Below are 18,117 nucleotides of genomic sequence, written 5' to 3'. Positions count from 1 at the left end.
GCTCAGTTGGTTAAGCATCCGACTTCAGCCCAGGTCATGATCTCACAGTTCGTGAGTTCGAGCCCCACATAGGCTCTGTGCTGACAGTTCATTCTGGAGCCTGTTTCCCATTCTGTGTCTCCCTCTCTCTCTCTGCCCCTCCCCCACTCATGCTCTCTCTCTCTCTCTCTCTCTCTCAAAAATAAACATTGAAAAAAAATTTAAAAATACTTTACTAGAAAAAAATAAAAATAATCTCTGAGATGTCTCCCTATAGAATCCAATCTGTTTTTTTTATGACACACTAAGCCTTTTAGAGTCTGAACCAAACATTTCTATGTGAATGTAGCCTTTATTCCAACCCTGTGACCTTTCTATAGGTACATCCTCTTATACTGCTAAGCTTTGTACAAGCTGCTGCTTTTTCCTAGAGGTCTTTTCATCTTTGTCTGCTGACCAAGTCCCATCCAGTTCAAATGGTGCTTCCTCTCGGAAGCTTTCCCTTCTTTCTCCAGGCAAAAATGGTGTCTGGAATATTGAGTTCAGTAAACATGGAATGAATGGATAAGTGAACATGCCTCTACTATTAGTGTTGAATACATTCGTTTATAATTACCTGTGTGTCTGTTTCCACCATAGAGCATGAAATATGACTGGTCAAGGGCCATGTTCTATCTGTCTTACCCCTTTCACCTACTACACAGTGAACATCCAATAAATGTTTGTTGAAATATCCCATTAAAAGAAAATATTGAATATTTCAATACTGAATGTTTTCTGTTTCAATATTGAAACACTAAAAAATATCCCCTTAAAGAAAACTAGACATAAGACAAAATTAGTACCTCTAAGTTCTTGTCATGCTTCTAGCCACCAATTTCATGCTTAGTAATTTTGTTGCCTCTTTTCAAACAAGTGGAGAGAGGTATAAAATGAACTTCACATTCCCTTCAAATTCTAAAATGCTCCACAACTTTACTCATGTTGCGTCTGACATAGAGCATAGAGAATACCACATACAATGCCTATTATGTTTCATTGATTGGTGGTAAAGTAGAAATATCAGTATGATGATATTTTCTTGAGTCCTGAACTCTTCAGGTTTGTTTTTTGTTTTTGTATTCTTTTTTTTTTTCCACAGCATCTACAAAAGGCAAGGAGGCATTTTTACCTGTGTATGTGTATTTTTATTAGATGGAGAAAGTTATTTACAAATGCAGGCTTATGTATTTTTTTTCCCTCAGTTTTGCTATTACATGCATTTCAGTGATTCTAAAGAGAGAAAAATAATTCAGAGGCATAAAACATTTTAGGGTAATTTTCATCTGGCTACAACACAATAAAGTTTTATCTCTAAGAAAGCTGCTCAGGAGAATATGCCAGTGGAGCCTAATGCAGTTGTATTTCCACTTTTCCACTGGAGGGAAATTATATCATTGTATTATACCATGGAGGCCAAATACTTGCTAAATAAAACACATTGAAATGAATATTAAAAGCAGTCTAGGTAAACAACTCACCCTAGAGACTGGCTGTCTCACAAAAGAACCCATAGAGCCCTTCTAGAATAGAATTCAGATCAGTTATTGCTTCTGTGTTCAAACTCCTTTAGCAGCTGTCCATCACACTTAGAATAAAATCTAGACCCCTGCCCACAGTTCACAGGGCCATTCCTGAATGGGCCTCTGGCTCTCTTTTCCGTCTCCTCTCCTACCAGTCGCCACCGTGTTCTCTGTCCTGTGACCACAGCATCCTTACTGATGCTCCACTGCAACCAGCATGCACCTGCGTCACGGGTTTTACGCTACCTGTGCCATCTATCCGGATTGCTCACTCCTCACTATAGTGGCCTGCACCCCTAACTTCATTCAGGACTGTGTTCAAATGACTCCTCCCTAAAGAGGCTTTCTTCCTTTTGATCTGAAAGAGCAGCCTGTATCCCTCGATCTTGTTTTTTTGCTTTCTTGTATTATCATGTCTGCCATATCCTGTACTTATTTAACTAATGGGGGTAGCAACTTTTGTTTTCAGTGCCTTAAACTGTATCACTTTAGAAACATTCAAACATTCTTATTGAATGAATGAATTTGTTGAATGAGTAAATGAATTACTATTCCTAATTCACTTATATTTCAGTCACATCCTGGCAGGATCAGGCATCCTTTGACTAGCAACCAGAGTAGAGAAACCTGAGGAGAAATGCCTTTTTTAAAAAACTTAGTAACTTTGGAATTTGTTTTCTGTAGTTCATGGTTGATAGGAATTGACTTCTTGTTCTTTTTAAGACATTTAAAACATGAAAGCACTCTTTCCCTCACAAAGACACAGAGCCTGCTGAATTTTTTAAAATTAGCACATATTTACACATATTTAGCACTTACTGGCTGTAAGTAGAGGAAGTGTGGGTTATATAATGGGTTGTCAGTTGTCCTAACATGGACTTAAAATCTTTTCTGAGATTTTTAAATTATAAACAAGGTGTGGTTTCCATTTTGGATGTCAAGAGATTCTCCTTTTATACGGACCTACTTGTCCATCCACTCTCCATGGTGTGGAAGTATGGTAGGCCACTGCCGATATGGAGCAGTGTTGAGTTACATGGCAAAAAAGTTTCAAATTCTTATACCCAGTTCCAGAAAGGTTACTTGACCCCCTAGTCAGAGCCTTAGAGAAAGTAATGATTGTGTGGAATCATGCTCTCAGGGGTTTTCTGGAGTTCATCAGCTTTATACTAGAAATAGAGGACCATTAATGTAGACTTGCTAGGAACATTAATCATATTGGTAATAAAGATCTTTTATAGGTTCTGAGAATTGATGAGCATAGACTTTAAAACGCAAAAGTCCAGCTTAATTAAACACACTATCCATCCTATTGCTTTTTAAAAAATTTAATAGTGTATCTTTTTTACTATATCAAATTTTATTCTTGTCTCAATTGTTCACATTTTTGTTGTACTTTTGGAATTTACAGCATCTTTAAGGTGACTTAAATAATAATCATTTTAACCAAACATTTATTTTATGTAGCAGGGTGGCAAACTTTGTTTTATAAAGGGCAAGATAGTAAGTACTTTGGGCTTTGTGAGCCACATGGTTTCTATTGCAGCCACTCAACTCTGCTATTGTAGTGCGGACAATACATAAATGAATGAGCCTGGCTGTGTTCCGGTAAAAGTTTTTTTCAGAAACAGCAAACCAGATTTGGTAGTTTGCCAAGCCCTGTCACATATTACATAGTACCCCAGATTTTTTTAAAGATTGTAACTTGAGGGTGGAAGCTGTCATATGATAGAGAATGAGGCAGACACATCCCATAAATGATAGTTAAGTTGATTTAAATACAATAGAAATTATATAATATTTGATCCCACATGAAGTTATGATTTTGAGTGGAAGACATCATCTCTTGTGTAATCCCATGTCTCCCATATAGAAATAGCCACAGGATAAATACCACTTTAATTTTAGATATATTAAAAAACACCCTTGCCTTTCCGGATTATTTGGTTTGTTTTATTTTATTAGGTATGACTCATCACAGTTTCTCTTTAGCCCTGACTGACAGCCAACTAAATTAAGATTTAGCTAAGAACTAAGAGCTAAGTTTTGTGCTCTACTGTAGTAGCCATCATTAGTTTATGTTTTCAGTACCATCATCTCCCAGGCCTTCATTGATTTCATTCTGTTTTGAAAGTAGGTGAAGAATGAATATATAGATGTCATCTGTTATATCTCATGCAAAGGTATTATTAAATGTCACTTCTTGAAAAAAGATGACTTTTGAGCCCCTTTTTAAAGATGAGAGGAAAAGGATGGAAATAGTTTTTGAACAGAGGAATATAAGTAAAGACATCCACAGTAGGAGTTGCTGGAATGGTCAGCTCAGTTACATGGTATTGAGAATCAGCAGCAAGAAATAGCATGTCTTGAATCACAGGTTGACCAGTTTCATCAGTACAAATGAGTTCAAATTCCTCAACTCCTCAAGAGCTTAAATAAATCACAGGCATTTTAGCTGGCATTTGGGGTCACTGTTCTTGGGGAGCTATTTACAGGTTTTGTATAGTGGAACAGTTTAGTGTATGGGACTACTGTATGCCATAACAGTGATAATTATACATGTATGTTTGTAAAGTGCGAATCACTACTTTGTATGCTCAAATAATTATATTGCACTAATTATTTCATCAAATACTATTATACTGAGGTACTAATTATTAAGAGTAATTGCTACTATATTGTGAAACAGTGTTAAAAATTGTTAATGTTTTGAGGTGTGCCATCTGGAAATAAGCAGTGTTTCAAATTTTTTGGCTTTTATGTTTGATTAGAAAGTAATTCTCATATATATATTTATATGTTATATCATTTTATTTTCTACAAATAACATTTTTCTAATTTTGATTTGCTTTCCTTTCAGTTGTTTTACAGGTTTGCAGCCTGGTCCTTTACCCAATCAAGTTCATTGAAACTGTGAGCTTGAAAATTTACCATGAGTTCAATTGGGGTTATGGCCTGGCATGGGGTGCAACTATATTTTCGTTTGGGGGTGCCATCCTTTATTGCCTGAACCCTAAGAACTATGAAGACTACTACTAGAACCGACAGTCTCAGATTTTCAAAACAACCAACTATCCAACAAAAGGATTACATCTGTATCTTTTCTAACTCACTGTTTTCTAAAACACTTGTGGAGCATCAAACAGTTTGCTCATTTGATTTAATATCTTTTGCCTTTTGGCTATCAACACTGTAACCAGCTTTTACATTCATTTTAGGGACCTGCACAAATTAAGAGAGCTGATTAGACATAGGCAAATGCTGCAAACTTGCAATATGTTCATGTCATTTTTCTTGACAAGTGAAGGGTCTGTATGACAGCAACCATTGTGAGAAGCTAGTTGGAATGAGAAATACCTGAATCTCCTATTGCCTGCAGGGGAACAGCTGGCAAAAGCAACATTTAGAAGTTCCTTTGCTCTGACAAGGATTCCTCTGTTGGAGTCCTTTATCACCTGCTTACCCCGCCCAATGACTACATTGGCCATTGGTTATTTGCTTGAATGAGCTTTTGAAAAGTGAACTGCCCTTCAGCACTTAATGGGAGTTCTGAATGTAATTGGTTAATGGTACAACTTCCACCTTTAAGAATACTCTATTTTAATGCGAGGCAATGCTTTGGCAATCAGCAGCTCCCCGTGAAGGGAGTCAAGACTTGGAGACACGTGCTTTTCATTATGTGGTTAGAAATTGTGCCTCATCCATATCTAGAATGAGGAAAATTGGGAGTCTTTTCTTTCCCTGGGGCAACTAGAAAGAAATATGCATGAGTTGCTTTTGTCCTAAGTACCCTTTATGTCATTTACCAAACATGACAGCAAATAATTGTGCGTATGTAACAAGCTTAAATATTTTTATAAAGGTGAACCATTAGTATAAATGGTAATAAGTTGTTCCCTGGCCCTATACATGCATTTGCCTATTACACGTAAAAGTAATATTTGCTCTAGTGAAGTGATTTGAACACTAACCTTGTACACGTTAAGAGGCTTAGATTGGTATTCACACTTACTTACTGTACAAAAGTACATATACCTTAAAGCTTTTGCTCTATGTTCTCTACTGTTTCACTGGAAAGTTTTAATAGAATTGTATAAGAAGAAAAACTGAAATGGTGTTACTCTGAAAATTCATGATTCTTCTGTAAGCACTGTAGTTCAAAAGAGTAGCAATTAGAATGATCGTTTTGTTAAAAATTCAGTAAAATAGAAGGCTGCTTTTTTCAAGTACATTAAATGTCTTTATTAAAAAAATAAAAGAATAGCGATAGATTTCTATAAATGTCTAACTGTCTCAGTAGAGGAGTAGAATTCATCTGGTTATCACCTGGTCCTCTGGAGTTAACTAATGGGCTAACTGATTTGTGTACACAATTATGATGGATTTATGTCAAAGGAATCATTTGTTGGCTGTTCAAATGGAAGGAAATATCAGTAATAGGGAATGAGTTTGCAACTAATCTCACCCTGCAAACTTGTGTTAATCCTGTTGAATATACAAATTTGGATAGTTTAATTATAAACATATTTTTATATCAAATATACAGTTCTAATATGAAAGTTATAAATAGTTATTTTTGTTAACAAAAACACTAAAACAGTATGTTCTGGTTTTGGCCCTTTTGCAGAAGGAAGCATTGGAAAAATCATTTAAAACGTACTTATGTTCTATTGTATTGCAAAATCCGTTAAGAGCAGGACCACATCAATAGTATTTAATAATTTGCTTTACCTCCCAAAGCAGAGTTCTGCCTTCAGTTTGTCTTAAGAACTGTTGCCAAAACAACAGAAAAAAAACTATTTTATTATTCAAATGCTTAAAAAAAAACCTTATCTTGTGACTTTTCTATAGAATCACAAAGTAAATATCAAGAACCAGGCTTAATCTTATTTTAGCAATGACAGACAAAAGGAATTAAATGCATCCTAGAGAGAAACCTTTATTAAAGTATATGATTCTCTATAGAATCATGAGAAACTATGGGTAGAAATTTTGCAGAAAGATATTAGTATTATAGAATCTTTTGAAGCAATTTTCTTGAGAAATAATAAAATCTGGGCCAGTCTTGCAGTTAATTGCGTATTGTCAGGGCAGCATGAGAAATACGGTATTTGTCGAATGGGGATTTCATCTCCTACACCCTCTCTATTGTGAGAGAGTCTCTTTATTCCTGAATAATGGAAGAACAGTACTTTGGTGCTGACATCAATGAGGCACTTTTCTTGGTTCTAGTAGAGGATGCAGTGTGCTGTTAGACCAATATCACATCTCCAGTCTTAGCAAGTTTTCATTGTCTGTCAATATGACAGGCTGGAAAATGACAGAATACGTTATAGGCTTAAGGCACACGTATTTGCAGTTCACTGAAAAGTAGATTTCTTATATGACTTTTTCCCCCTTCCCAGTGAAGAGCCCTATGCTATATTTCTACTGTCACTAATATTTAAAAGTATTTCATTGCTAACAGGCTCAGTACAATATGAAAGGTGTTGATCATCCAAAATACTGTTTTGTCTATCAGAATAAACACAAGTGAATTTTCACCTACATTATGTCGTTGCAACTTTAGGTTTGTTTGATGTTTTCTTACAAGCAAAACTGTTAACTACAAATCCATTGTTTATCTTAGATATATACACATACACACATAGAGCATAAAGTACTCAGCAGGGCTAGTTATTTGGATTTCTTGCACAACTATTTAGCTTTTTGTAAGTTCAACATGTAAATTTTAAAAGACAAATATAGAGAGACCTATGTGTTTGAAATATAAATGATATATATGGATTAGCATGTACCTGTATATTATTAAACATGCAATGAACTGACTGGTAAGTGACGTCTAATTGTATGGCTAGCAATGTAATTTATTCAGACTGTATTTTTGTACAGAGCAGCGCACACTAACCTATGCCTCTGTGTCCTCTTTAATGCCTAAAACTGTGCCTAGAAATTTCATCTGTCTTAATAAAATTATACTTCATGCTGTTGATGCTATAGTTTCTCTACTGCTGTTCTATATTTATTATTTTTAAATATATGACATGTTTACTACTTAAATATGAATCCATGGTATTCTGGTTATTTTTTCTAACAGTCCTCTGGGGGAAACCTGTTTATCACTCCAGTGGTTTTGAGTTTGCAGTTTCACGAATGGTTCTTCATTTCATGGTTTTTGTAGCTGACATGAAGTTATCTATGTGGAAAAAATAAAAATAAAAGTGGTTTCACTGATGTGGTGTGACCTGTGTCTTCTCTACTGTGTAGACCCATTAACAGGTTCCTAAATTACATGTCTTCAGTTCACATTTTCCTTTATAATATATACTTTTTCAAAAACAGAACATAATATGACATGTTTATTTATGTAAGACTTTTTAAAACTAGTTGTTTTCATATTCTCTCCCAAGATTCTTTTCTGTCCTCTGCAGGTGAGTTATATGACCAATAAAAGAAAGAATGTTGACTTGAAACTTTGTTTTGAAATGCACTGGGAGGAGATAACAGAGTAGGCTATCCTTTTTCTGCCTCTACTGACACAGTTAGAAACAGGAGTAGCAAGGGGTTGATAATTCTATTTTGGGTTTTGTTTCATTTTCAGCATTTGCAATGTATGTTAAAACAGCCTTTCCTGCACTATTTCTAATTTTTAATTAGAGAAGCACTTTGAATTTTCAGTGCACATGCACATGTGTATGTGAAGGAGTTCATAAAGTCAAAATTTTGCATCAGCTTTACATATAAATGGTGAGTGTGCTTGGAAAGAAATTTAAATTAAGTGATAAAATTCACTTGTATGATTACCAGAAATTTTTCTTGAGGATAGAAATAGAACCACATATAATTGAATAAACTTTCTTGTGTTGATAAAATCAGTTTGAACATGAATTACATATATTTGTTAGGATATCCTTTCATGTGTCATATGAACCCTTAAATTTTGAAAGGTTCTCAGTATTTTTTCCTGCCAAAAAATATTGTAAATCATCTGCGAGCCTATGCTATATTTAATATCAAACTTCCAAAACTACACATATTTAACAACTATAAATTCTAACATTTTCACAAATTTTCTATCATCTTGGAAATTTGCCTTTCAATGGCCTTATTCTAATTTGATGGAGTAGCATCATTCATTTGATGGATTAAAATTTCAATATAAATTATTTTCATTTGTATACAGAATTCTCCTGAGCAAAACATGTTTACAAACATGTCCTGCCTGGTAATTATCCATGACCCACTTTCTCTGAATTTGGAAGACATGGAGACATAACTTCATTCTGATTTGACAAGGGAATATCCTTTGCCTTCAGGGATTTCATTGTGTACATGAAACAGGAAAGTAATTTCAATTTGCTTTGCCATAATGGCCATATAGCCTGTTAGCAGTTTCTTTTATTAAATCAGGCCCATCCTGTGTCAACACGGTGTCCCATTTTGAAGGTTTTCAAGTCATTCAGGTTAGAAAATAAATTGGTAGTTAAATTACTTCCTATTCTGTAGAATGATCCACCAAATACCTGGATTTCTGGTTTACCAAATTCTCATGACCTTCTGCTAACAGCTTTTCAGGAGTGCATTCGTAAATGAGATTAAAAGAGCAAATAAAAATTAGAATTATGTGCTTAGCATTTTCACAGGAAGCTCTAACTTATTGAATAACATCTATGTCAACTATTGGAACATGGTATCATAGCTACTTAATGCCAAAGTTAAAATCACACTAAGTAACAAAATGCCACCTAACAAAATGCCAACAATTTTTCTTGCATGAGTTAGGTCTTCAGACTGGGAAGTCCTCAGATTTTGAACAACTGAATGTTGCTATGAAGAGAGAGTCCATATATCTATACTTGGAAAATCTGTTTTCAAAGAGTCACCAGCTGGGTGACTCATACATTTATATTCCAGCAGTAAGTCTAATGGTTCCAAAGTATAACTAAGAGAACAGGAGCTGAACTGTTCAAGTGGGAAGAATAATATGTGGTGTTTCTAAGCCAAGATTAACAGCACACAAAGAATGGTGTTCTTTATAAAACTAAAGCCGTGTTGAGTGGTTCACCAGAGAAACTCAGTTTTGGCAAGCAATGATTTCCAAGTTGAATGACTTCATAGGAATAATGATTATAAAAGAAACTTGGAACAGGTACGTGGAAAATCATGTCATCAAACCAGCAAAAACCTTTAATACTTCCATTTCTGCATGTGACAAGAATTAATGAAGAAAATAGTATCTAAACATATATATACTAATTATATATTGTATATAATTACACATTACATAGATGTGATGATGGTACTTAAGAGTGCCCCTTGGTTGCTTTGAATTTATCATTATAAAGGTAAAATAAGAAATATCACACAGCCTATTTAATTTTTTTTATGAAAATGTGGTTCACAAGAAGAGTTCAAAGATATTGTTTCAAGTCTGAACAGACTTAAGATTATTATGAATGGGGAGTTAAATTTTTAAGGGTTAAATGGAGAAGAAACACTACTTTGCTGGTCTTTGGTACCATATGTTAACTGAAAAGACATAATGCGCTCATGCTTGGCAACCTCTCCTAGACAAACTTCTATATCAAAGTGTTTTTGGAAAGTAAGTCCCCCTTTGTGGCCATATCACTGCTCACTGGTAGTGTGGCAACTCCTGACATCAAGAACAAGTTTTCCAATTTTTAATATTAAGGTGATTCTTCTTAAACATTATCTAGCTATTGCAAGTATGTTAAGTATTTGCATAGTGATGTGTCTGAAAGAAGCAAAGTGAGAAATTGCAATTGTTGGGAAGGAAAATTTTCCTCTACCATTCAAGGTTTGTCCCCCGCCCCGCCTGGTCTTAAGAATTAAATTGACATGAGACAGATAAACAGGAGAAAATCAAATTTCATTACGTACATATGGGGACTCTAAAAGACTGACACCAGAGGCAGTCAGGCAATTGAGGCTTATATGCCCTTGAGAGCTAAGGAAAAGTGGGTAGGGGTCTGGGGATACAAAGGGAAGGAAGGAAGTTCACAGGAAAATGAGAAAGTAAATGTTTGGTAAACAAATATTTGCTGAGCCGTCCAGAAACAATGGGACAATCTGATCAAACAGGACTTGCTATGGTTTCTCCCTGTCCACCACACCTAGTTCATATTATACTGTAGTTATGTATGGGGACAGCTCTCTCCTGAAGCATATCCTCTAAATCCTTTTAGGCAGTTATGGGGGAGTCAAAGAAGAAAACAACTTGAGTGTTCTATTTCTTAAAAACAATGAGCCTAAAGTAATCCACATGCCAAAAGACACATTTTGGGGTGGGAAATTTTGCTTCCCTATATGATAAAACTTTTAACATTCATGATCATGAAAATTATGTTTCTCATTCAACTGTGAATGCTGTTCACTGTTGGAACAACTTTGGCATAAATTTGACATAATATAGAAATCCTTATGTATTTCACATAAAATTTCCAGTTAAATTTTCTGAAGACCTTGATATTTTTAAATGCTGCTTAATGAAGCAGAATTTCGGGAAATCTATTCTCAGAATATTTCTGTGCAAACCTTAATATTTAGCACATACCCTTCTAGCCAATTTTCAAGATATGGAATACTGTGAGTTACTTTCTCCCATTTTTTTCAGGCATGTATAAAATTATTTTTCCCCTATGTGTATCAAAAGTCATTAGCATATAGTTAGCCAGGTATTTGAGCTTTAGGAAGCTCAAGTATGATCCTAAACACAGCAACCTCTTGCTGCCAGTGATTGCATAACATTTTTGAATTAGAAATGCTCTAGAAGTTGAGGCAACAATTAAGACTTCTCATGCCCATTCAAACCAAAAGCACTGTTTGGCCTCAGATTTCTTTGACTATTGTGCTATTTGGATGGTGAAAACATGTGTAACATGTTAGGAAAACATGCTGTTTTCCTAAACTAAGCCTGGTTTTGATTTCTTAGTATAAACATGTACAAATTTCATGCATTTAGATGCTTAGGATGGTTTGCATATTATCTATTTGGGAAGTGGTACATTTTTAGATTTACAATTTAATGGAAATACAAAGTTATAGTCAGAGTAAGTATTGGGGAAAATTATCTATAAGAAAAGGAGATCAAACAGTTTGATCTTCCAAGTTTTACCATTTAGTCATAACTGTGTGGTATAAGTCTGTGTAGATATGAGAGTAGAAGCCTGACAGGTTGGTGTAATTGATTAGCTTTGGAATCTATGCTCCACCCATAATGATTTTTCTGAGAACAATAGTGGACTTGGGAGGCGGTCGTATTTGCACCACATGACCCTGCCCCCCTGGTCAGAGGTAATTACAGCAGAGATGGTTCCTGCCTTAAGCTAGACTCCTCTGTTTCTCTTGCCCATTAATTTGGAATTGGTCTCTGCATGTAGCTAGTAATAAAATGCATAAACCATGGGGTTTTGGGGTGTGTGCAGGGATGCAAAGAAAAACTACAGAGAATAAAGGAAAGAAGTAGATACGCAGAGAGAAACAGTCAAAAAGGACCATGTAAGACACAGAGATATGAAGGAGTACCAGTTCCTAGTGAGATCAAGCTGACTTGTGTTCCATGAAATACTCCTGTGCCCTTCCAATAATTTCCTGTTTTGATTAAATCAGTTTTAGTTGGAAACAATAGAACTTCTATTAGACAAAGCACCCTTTATTAGAGGGTTCAATGTTCGAGTTGTGCTAAATGTCCAAAGAAGAATTGGGAAGTACATGAAGATTTCTTTACACACTTCCCATCCCAACCCAGGGTGCCCAACACTCTATTTCCCTGTCAAAATTTGCTTCCAGTTGTCTCATTCACAGTACAATGTCTTATTCACAGTACAATGTAGCTCAGGGAAAATATTTTAATGTGAACTCTCTCTTCTCAGTATATATTTTTTTCCAGGATCAAAGTCATATGCTGAGAGCGAAAGACCGATAATTATCAGATGGCATGAAAGCTGCCCTGGAATCTCTGAAGCCACTCATGGTAATTTCTCCTCCATCTTACATCCAGAATGCATTGGTAATCACCATTAGCCCATAAGGGCTGTTGCACCTCACAACTCCAGATTCACATGTGTTCTCCATGAATGTCAGTCTTGCTGACTTTGCCTATTTCTTTGCACTTATGGCTTATCTTGAGGATTTCAGAGTAATACCGCACACACAATAACATCAACCAAGGTTTCCATTACCTTCACTATAGTGCTGCTGTGGGCTCAGGTAAATCAAGCTCAAGTAGAATCAAGCATGTTGCAGCAAACCCATTAATTGCTGCGTAAGCAAGTCATCTTAATGGTTACAGTTATTCTTGGATCACCCTTTGGCTACAAAGTGGCTCCACACATGAAAAAGTAGTTATATACAAGCACAGACAACTAAACCCAAGGTCAAAGACTAGTCTCTCTCACATTGGTGTTCCCAACTCAACCTAGGATTAAACAAGGGATGGAGAGTAAAACCTCCCTCATTCTTGCTATTGTGTCCTCCTAAATGCAAATCCCTGTCTCTGTGTGTGTATTTTAAGAAGAAGAATATTCTTGTTCATGAAAATCCACTGATGAAATATGTATTTCAGTATCAGATGCACTATGATATAGATACTAACACCTTCAAGAGGAGGCTTGTTCCTTCATGCAATGAGATAAAAAATATTTAGGTGTTTAAATGACATACTAGGATGATATTTTAGTTCTTGGTGCAAAATACTATAGGCAAATTATCTCTCATCTTCACAGCTATCGTTCAGGGACTAAGTTATCTACTTAGAGAGTTTTTTTTTTTCTCCTATTTAATTTCAAAATTAAGTTCTATTGATTGATGTAAATTTCAGCGGTGATGGACATTTTTTTCTATGAGTCTGGATGACAGCAGATGGCCTCATGCCCTTAAGACGAACTGAGTCAGAACCAGAAGCATTCACCGGTCTAATACATGATCCCTTCTTTCTGTGAACAGTATCTTCAAATTATCTGGAGAAGCCACATGCATGCAGAACATGAGACAAAAGAATGGTACTGACAAAGGGTACTAATGCAAAAGGGGACCCTTAAGACTAAATTCATAGAAGACTTCAGGGATATGGCAGGACTTTCTCTGGGCCATTTTAGTTGTTTTAGTATCTGATATCACAAAATACTCTACATCATCATTTTCTCATTTGTTTAAATTTCTCAGGCCTTCGAAAGATCCTCAAACACATTTAACAAAAAGTCCAATCCTTTAGCACAGTCTTTTTTCCTGTGGTCTGAACAGCAAAAGCCATTTGTTTTTGAAATACCAGGCAACTGTCCCATTTCCTGGGTCAAGGGAAAATGCATGCCTTGTTATTTTCCATTTTTATTTGGATCTAATAATGCAAGGCAAAATCATTTTACATTCCTGACTCCTTCATCAGGAGAATGACATAAGAATCCACATAACAAACATAGCACAAGGCAGTTAGGAGTGCTGTATTTTACAAACTATATTTAAATGCTGCAGGAATAAGAATAGAGTCTTAAAAATACATCAGGTCAGGACTTGCTTCCTCCTTTTTCCAGTCTTTAAATGCAAACGCATGCATACTGACAACTCTCAGAAGAAGAGCCCTAATGAGAATTTCTCCCTTTCCCAAGGGGTGCCCTCTGCCACCATCTATTTATGGAATAATAGTGGGCTCCCTCCTTCATTCTCACATCGTACATTTAAAAGAGCAATTTCCATTTTTAAAGTATTGCTGAAAGGAAAGAAGTCGTCTTTTATCACAGTCAGGAAAGGTCAGCAAGTCAGTAATCCTCCATTCACTTACTGACAGAAATATCCTTTCCTCCCACAGCAGACCAGAAAAGTGATTTATTTGAGATTGGCATTAATACATAAAATGGCCAGTACACCTAGCTATGCCTGGGCAATCCCTTACATGGTCCAGAGGCTTCTTTTATTACCTGCTAACGCTGTGAATTGAATCTGTTGGAGCAAGCATTGTAGATAGGATTCTCAATACCCTCCCAAGCGCTCTTCCATAATATCTAATCCTGGCAAGGCCAAAATATTTTCATAATGAAGACCAACCAAGAAGCTCTGTTTGCTTCTGTGCCCAGATGTTGACCTTTCCTTTGCATTTGCGTGCACATACACACAGATGACCCTATTTACAGAAGTTTTCTTTGGCGCAAACTGCATATTTGTTTTTAGTCCTTCAAATATTCAGTAAGTTTTATTGTGTTTTTAGTATCGGCCCAATATTGTACAAGGCAATGGGACATTACTAAAGGTATAATCTGAGAATTCACAGGTCTTTTGATTCAAGTAGGGAACACAAAGCATTTCACATAGAAACAATAATTCTGCAGTATATTGTGGAATATTTGCAGTTCTCAAAGTAAGTTCACTGATTTTTTTTTACAACCTAATACTTTACAATATAGAGTATATAGCAAGATTTTGACCAAAATGAATACATGGTTAAACAAAATGATATATGTAAGAATCAGTCTGAATTTTCCTGTCCAGTCGTAGGCTAAATATTTTCTTGCAGAAAACAAAGCAAATCTCTACTTGTGACCTGTATCTTGTATAATCTAAGACATCACTGATTGTAAGATTGTAGGTACCAATAAGAAAGGAAAAACCGGGAATGGGTGGAAGGGTGGTCTAACAGGAGTCCTCCAACTAAAACTGGGTCACCAAAGGATATAGCTTCAGTATAAAACTAAACATTTCAATAGAGTGGCCACAGAGAAAGGTACAGCAAAAGAACCGTAACATTTCAACCTCATCACTGGGTGGCAAATTTGAACAACTGGTCACTACTCGCGCAAGTTTGAGATCTGAATTCACACTTTCAGTGTGGTCCAAGAAACCTCAAGCAGAGAATTTAATTTAAAATGGTCTCAGATGGGTTAGTGCCTCAAGTTGGCTGGCAAAAGCAAATGAAAATTCTCTCTGGAAGACCTTAATTTTGATCGAGGCTGACAAAGACTGAGGATGCAGTTGATTATAAGATGCACTCTGATTTCATAAGTGTGAGGAAATATGTTTTAGGATTAAGGAAATATGGTTACTACTTATTTGTAAGTGATTAAAAGACTTTCACCTCAGAATTAGCTCTTACTTATGATTAAAATATTGGAGATTTAAGAAGAGTTGCCATATATCCTAGTTATTATTTTTCAGTGTCTTTAATTTTAGGAGACTTATCTATTTATCTTCTGAGATATATTTCCAGCCTAGCAATTCCAAGCTAATATGTCCTTATTCACAAAATAATAATGGTGAAAGTATTAGATAAGACTTTAAGTAGTTTATTTGAAAGATATGGTCTCTATAAGCAACGATTTAAAAAAAAGCACAATGTTTAATGGTAGCTTAGGCTAAAGGAATTTAGATAAAACAGAAGATAATCAGGGTGCTTCCATACATGATGTTCTAATTAATATTGTTTGGTTGTTTTTAAGTCTGTTTTTATTGTGAAAGAAAACACATGCAAAAGTGTACAAATACATATGCAGAGCTCAGTAATTTATCACGGAGTGAACATCCATATAACCATAACCAAGATCAAAAACCAGAAATTGTCATGCTTCTTTCATCACTTTCTTCCCACTTTCCCTCACCCTAGAGATAATCATTTCCTTGTTTCCTTTTTTTTTTAAATAGCTTGACTACATAACTATTCATCTGATACATTACAGTTTTATTTAGTCTGCTTTTTGAATTCAGGAAAATGGGCATACACAGTAGTTGTTTTTTGTCTTGTTCGTTTGACATATGTCCTTGATATTTATCCATGTTGCATGTAAACTGAGTTTGCCTGTCTCACTGCCTTATAGTATTCCTTTATATGAAGATGCCACAATTTATTTATCCAGTCTACTGTGGCTGGACATATAGTTTGCTCTCAGGGTGGACTATTACAAATATTGACGGTATGATTATTCTTGTCCAGATCCCTTGATAAACTGTGCACACACTTCTGTTGTGTACTTATAATTGATGGGTTATTAAGGATTCACATGTTCAACTTAATAATCAAGCAGTTTTCCAAAGCAGTAGTATCAATTTATATGCCCAGCAGCCATGTAATAGAGTGCCAATTTTTTCAGGCTTCTTTTTTTTCTTTAGTCATCTGGCCTGTGGGAAATTTTGTCAATGACTTTTAAGAATACATAAAAATTGGCATATAGCATTGTATGTTTAAACTGTCAGGATTGAAAATTATTGACAGGCTAGGACACTGAAGCAATGACAATAAGGTAAAATTCAGCAGGAATTATACAAAGTGACATCATCTGATCAAGTACATTATGAAGAGACTCAGAACTTCACTTGAAATGGGAGGTCACGAAGGTGTAGGGATTAGGGGGAAAAAAGTGATATCCAAATCCATATTAAGCAGGGTGAGTTTTCTCTCAGCCTACTTTGTATATGCCCGTCCCTTAATGAGGACTTATCATTTCTCTCAGTAGATGTTTGTTAGTTAATGTAGAAGTGAATGAATGAATGACTGAATAGTTTGTGTTGAAAACTGAACACCAGAGGACACTCAAGAGCAAAACTCTTCTGAGTGTTCTCCCTCTTTCCTCTTTCCTATTTCAGAGGACAGAGAAAAACAGGTGACAATTATCAGAGAAACAAATGGTTAAAATAGGAAATGGCTAAATCAAGCCTAGGATTTTTTTGGAGACGTTGATAAAGCAATAGGCTTTGTATAAATCATTTAAGTCTTTAGTTATGCTTTCTGGAGAACTCTCTTTTCCTGTTATGTTTAATCTATTTTTTTGGTTCTTTTTCCTTTTTTCTTCTCTGTTCTTCCAAGTTCACATTTTCTTTCTTTCTTTTTAAAAGTGTCATTTCTGTGTTTTATTAAAAAAAAGACTCTTGCAGACAAAAGCCTCCCAAATCAAGATGTCCCTCTTCCTATTTCTCTTCAGTTCTCCCCATTATTCATTTCACCCAGTATAACATTCTAGTTGTATTTTTTGAAGAAAATAATAATTTGGGGGTTGACATATATAAAAATGAAAAATCAAATGGAATTTTAAAAATTCATGCCCATAGAGAATCTTCCATGTAAATAAAGTCACACCTCATAAACTTAATGCCTATTAGCATCTCCAGACTTTTCTTTTTTATGTTTATTCCAATTTCCAGGAATAATCAGCTTCTTGTTTTGCACCATTTGTATTTGCATGCCTCCTTGAAGCTGAGGAATAAATGCCTGTTTCACTGCTATTTCCCTAGGTTATTTTGGTTCACACATGGACTGATGTGTGTAACGCTTCATAAAATTAAGAAATATGTTATTAATGCCTTCATTTCCCCTTCAGGTTTTTTGTATGATCTATGCTACAGATTGCATTTACTGTAAACTTAATCTATTTTTAATGACACTTGCCAAGAAAACCATAGCTTTATTTTTCTGTTTACTTGGTAGTTGCCTAGCAAATAGCAGTGGTCTATCACCGATTTGGAAGGAAGGTGGCATGTTAAATTTCACCATTTATCAGTTTCCCCTGTGTAACTGACATATGAAACAACAGTGCATTTTAAATCATCTTGTGCTTGCCTGGGGTTTCTTTTTTTATGA

At 35.4% G+C, this 18,117-nt stretch overlaps 1 protein-coding gene across 1 annotated transcript in view; it reads left to right on the top strand.

Moving 5' to 3' along the window:
* The window catches only part of TMEM47 (transmembrane protein 47), a 30,621-nt gene extending 22,846 nt beyond the window's left edge, over positions 1–7,775 (top strand). The window contains exon 3 of the mRNA XM_047844911.1: positions 4,402–7,775. Within this exon, the coding sequence (XP_047700867.1) occupies positions 4,402–4,580 (179 nt within the window). The 3' untranslated portion in view covers positions 4,581–7,775. The remainder of the gene's footprint in view (positions 1–4,401) is intronic.
* Positions 7,776–18,117: the final 10,342 nt, after the last annotated feature.

The sequence above is a fragment of the Prionailurus viverrinus genome, chromosome X (genome assembly GCF_022837055.1).
Source record: "Prionailurus viverrinus isolate Anna chromosome X, UM_Priviv_1.0, whole genome shotgun sequence".
NCBI lineage: Eukaryota > Metazoa > Chordata > Mammalia > Carnivora > Felidae > Prionailurus > Prionailurus viverrinus.
Note: the sequence above shows the minus strand (reverse complement) of the source record. Positions and strands in the feature narration are given on the sequence as shown.